Consider the following 4,613-nt stretch of genomic DNA (forward strand, 5'->3'; position numbering starts at 1 on the left):
TATATGATCCACATTTTATTAGTATTTGCCAAGAAAATATTTCCAGAAACTACTAATTTGTCAAAGATGAACAACAGCCAGGTGGCACTATAGACAGTGGAGATAAGAGGAGTTGTTAATTCAGCCACATCTTATAAAACTATTAATTATTGTGTGTGAAAAGCAAGAAGGAGAGGAAAGTATAAGATGTCTTATTCCAATATTTGGAAATAAGGTTAACATTTGAGCCTTTACTTGACCAGGGATTGCATAATTGTGTCTCACAGATACAGTCTGAGGTACAAATTACTAAGACAGAAGGGAACCAGTTGCCTATGTTGTCTGGCCTTGGAGCAAACTATTGAAAACTGTTTACTAACTATTGAGCATTAGAGGTCTTAGGGAGCACCAATGCATGTATTTTGTTAATCTCTCAGAAATGCTATCAATTGTAAGCTCTTCGAGAACAAATACATTTTATGGATTTTGAAAATGTCCTTTAAAATTTATAATAATGAACCATGTACAATTTCTCTAAAGTAGTATGGTTAATTAACTGCATATTTAAACATTGCAAAAAAAACATCCAAAGGGCACATATGCGAAGGCTATCCATGTGGGAGAGTGGTTCTGGATCCTACTTTGTTTCTTAGTCTGCTGCCCCATGCCAGGATGTGAGATAGCAGGTCAAAATAGTCCTAATCTTCCTCCCATCGATTGAGCTAATTAATGAAAATGGAGAAATGTTCTTCTCAAGCACACCTAAAACAAAACATCCGGAATGCTTCTGTACAGGCATTAAAAAAAACAAAACAAAACTGTGTCAACCTGTTTTAGTATTTCCATAAATCTAAAATCGTCACATATTTTGTATGTTTGACCTTTTTCTTGATAGATAAAATAAGCCAGTAGTTCTCAATAGGAAGTGATTTTTATCCCTGCCCCCCTTCCCCTAGGGACATTTGACAACATCTGGAGGAATTGTTGGTTGTCACGACTGGGGGCAGAGGGACAACTGACATTTAGTGGGTAGAAGCCAGGGATGCTGCTGCTAAGCATTCCACAAAATGTAGGAAAGGATTGTCTGGCCCCAAATGTCAATAACGTCAAAGTTAAGTCTCCTGCCCTGAGCCTGTATTCCAATAGAAAAGACTGTGACGTGAAAGAGATATACTGAAAGAAATTCAAAAGAACGTGGGACAAAAAGCACATTGAGGCACTTCGCACAGATGCTCGAGTGAACATTTTTCTCTAAATAACGTTAGGGCATTTCACACATATAAAACGGTGGCCACTCACCTCTCTGAAAATGACATAGAGCCTTGGAAGATGACACCCTTATCGTTCTAAAGGACAGGAAGACCTTCAGTCATCTCTTTGAAAAGAAACAAATATATGCTTTGCAATAACCACTGCATTTACCAGTTTCATAAACCTAACAGAATGGTCAAAAATATACCTTTTATCTATTATCTATTTTGCATTTAAGCTTTTTCCGGAAATAAAAGTAAGAAGCACTGGGTTTCCTTTCAGTTGATAACTATGTCATTTTAGGACTTCTGGATCACTAGGGTCATTCTCGCCACAATCAAATGGCTCAATTTACCTTGTATTTTAAACTTTGGATAAGAGTAGGTATTAAGCATTTTATAATTGTTTTGGGAATTTTAAAGGTTATTGAGTTCTGAATAACAGTCTCTCATGTTTTCCCACCAAACTTTTCCCAGCAGTGAATATATCTGGATCTTATTCTGGTTTTTTATTCTTTTTTTAGCTTCCTGAAATGACTCATGTTCAAACACGGCGACCCTGGTTGATGTTTCTCCTGCAGAATTTTGGATTGACCCTAGGTTGGCTTTCTCTGTTACTGTTGGCTATATATGAACAAAATATTAAAATATAAGTTGATACTCAAAATCCTTCAACTAAGAATTTATATGGCCTCATTTTATCTCTTTTGTTGTACTCTATAATGATTTATAAATGAAGTATTTTTTATCTTCGGTGAAGTGTTCATCTCTTAGTTGATTAACTTATCAATTTTATAGTCCAATTTTGTGTTCGTAGTATATAAATGTCAGGTTATCCTTAATTGAAATTTTGTTTTTAGTCTCCAGCAGCATGATGGAAATTATACCTTTTTAAATCATTAATAAATTCTAAATTAATTCTAGTAAACTTTAAAAAATATTATTTTCCTAATAAAGAATGTTATATTTGAAGTAGACAGGTGCCTATTGGGATAAAAGTTGCTGCAACTTCTTGGATGTCAATAATATATTTTTTTTTCCTGTAGGATTATAAACCATAAGCAAACTAAATTACAAACAAATGTAATAAAGTCTCGTTATAATGTGATGGTTTTTATTACCTTCCGTTCCTGGATGTCAGATTCTGAATCAACTTTTACAAAACCAATATTATACAGTTCACCTGGAAGCATCTCCCACTGGCTCATAAATGCTAATAAATAAGCAAAGTTGGGAAGCCTAAAGGATACTATGTCAGCATTCTTTATAATCATCAAATGAAATCCGTTCTAGGCAAAGAGAACCGGGAACAAAAGATGAAGCTCAAAAATTGTAAAAATAACAAAGTTTAAGTCAGGCTGTAGATTTAATGCATCCGCTCTCACAGGTTTAACAGTATGTTTATGGGAATAATATTACTGACAAATGAGATCTATTTTAAATTATTTCTGAGGAAGCAGAGCCCTAAACATGATTTCAGTGGGTAAGTTCATGAATGAAATGTGCAAGCAACATAACTGATAACTGAACAAAATTATTAAAATAGAAAATAACCCTGGCTTTAGTCATTTTTCTTGGAAGATAAGTGCCTAATATTTTTCTTTGTGTGTGTGTCTGTGATATATCTTGATAAGGGGAAAATCCCATTATATTGGCCAAATGAGTCACGGCACTCAAGCAAATCTATCTTTGCTACCTCTGACCAGTAGACACTCTTTTCCATGTCCCACCCAAACCCAGTCTTTTTCAACCACTTTTATTTGATTTCAAAGTGAGGTGCGTTTCTTCTTCAGTTGTTTTTAGATCTTGATTTTAAGGAGCATCGTGATAAGGGTGATCGTTCTCAAACGTTGGCACACATTAGGTTTAACTGGGGGATTTATTAAAACGCAGACGCTTGGGCTCCGTCTTGTGAGATTCTGATTCTGTAAGTCTGGATTTAGAGGAGAAGGGAAAGGGGGACTGAGAGCTTGATTTCCAACAACTTCCAGGTGATACTAATGCTGATGCTGCTGGTCTGGGTGGCTCGCTGAGCTCCACAGGTGTGGTAGAAGTCAGGCACTCCTGGCTTCACAAAAGAGCATGCGCGCAACTCTGTTGCCCAGGGGCTGTATGATTTTAATTACGTTGATTAACACTCTGCAAACCTCGTACTAGATCTGGGATCCTAGGTTGCAATTTTCTCTTGGCCCCCTCGCCTTTGCGCGTCGGATCAGCCGCAGGAGTTGCTGCAGGAGAAGTCCACAGGTATTTGCCTTGAAAGGTAAGCAGACCTGGAGCTTTGTCCTTCTTTGGTTGGAGAATAGTTTGTAGCTAATCAGAAACCCCTTTGTACGGGGCAGGGCTACGAAGAGAGTCCATGAAGTAGCACCTGGCACCATCTGTGTTTGCATTTCTATCACCGAGTTCTGATTTTGACATTAAGCCTTAACGTAAGCCAGTTTAATTAAAAATGCTCTGATGGCCGGCTTTGTTCCAGGTTCCAGTTTAGAGGACTTTGGGGCTAGCTAAATTAAAGACTGTGGTGTGAGCTATTCACTGCATCACCATCAAGTTAGAGTGAGTTTAGCTTGCCTCGTGAGGGAGGTTGTGGGCAAGGCTCAGAGGCGCGTGAAGGTAGCTGGCTGTCGGGAGGATTTGGAGGGACATTCTCAGTGAGTGTTTCGCAAGCCTATCACCAGCCTGCCCTGATTATAAGCAGAATCCTGGCCATCAGAGGTCATCTCCAGGCATCACACTAAAAATAGTGCAATGTAGTGGCTCCGAGGGCACTTTTCTTGGCTCACAACCCCTCCCCCATGCTACCTTCTATCTGGCTCGTTGCTAACCCCTCTCAGGTGGGTTGATTTGCTAATCCAGATCAGCACTCCAGTAGCCTGAGCTGGACTTCCAGGCACCAACAATCTTAGAATTACTAGAATTCTCTTTTCCTCAAAATTGAGTGCTCATAAAAATATTATGACAACAATTGGCCTTCTAAATATGAACAGGGTCTAAATCTGGATTGGCTGAATATCATCATCCCATTAATACCGTCGCCTAAATTGTGTCTTACTGAACTTTGGGATAAATGGTGTTTTCCTTGAAACAAGATTTCTCAATAATGATAGACTATTTCTATTTACTAAGCCTAAATTTAGGATTCCTCTGTATTTCTACTCAGTGATTGATTTTTATTTTAGTTGCTGAACTAGAAATGGTTCTAGAAAAAAATCAAAGAGCAAATTCTACAGAAATCTTATCTGAACATCCATCACCCACTGACAGAGCCACCTTCAGGGAAAGGAGAAATTGGCACCACGTCACTGTGATGCTGAGTACACCCCCTTTGGTTGACCCCACTCTGTCCATCTCCCCGGAGGGCTTTGTCCATGTGTCATAATG

The 4,613-nt window shown here is 38.3% G+C and overlaps 1 protein-coding gene across 3 annotated transcripts in view; it reads left to right on the forward strand.

Annotated features, from left to right (window-relative positions):
- SLC39A12 (solute carrier family 39 member 12) overlaps window positions 1–1,924 on the forward strand; it is a 75,054-nt gene extending 73,130 nt beyond the window's left edge. For all 3 annotated transcript variants that reach the window (XM_023533098.1, XM_011364376.1, XM_023533099.1), the window contains one exon: window positions 1,754–1,924. In XM_023533098.1, coding sequence (XP_023388866.1) covers window positions 1,754–1,882 — 129 coding nt within the window. In that variant the 3' untranslated portion in view covers window positions 1,883–1,924. The remainder of the gene's footprint in view (window positions 1–1,753) is intronic.
- Window positions 1,925–4,613: the final 2,689 nt, after the last annotated feature.

The sequence above is a fragment of the Pteropus vampyrus genome, unplaced genomic scaffold, assembly GCF_000151845.1.
Source record: "Pteropus vampyrus isolate Shadow unplaced genomic scaffold, Pvam_2.0 Scaffold96, whole genome shotgun sequence".
Classification (NCBI taxonomy): Eukaryota; Metazoa; Chordata; class Mammalia; order Chiroptera; family Pteropodidae; genus Pteropus; species Pteropus vampyrus.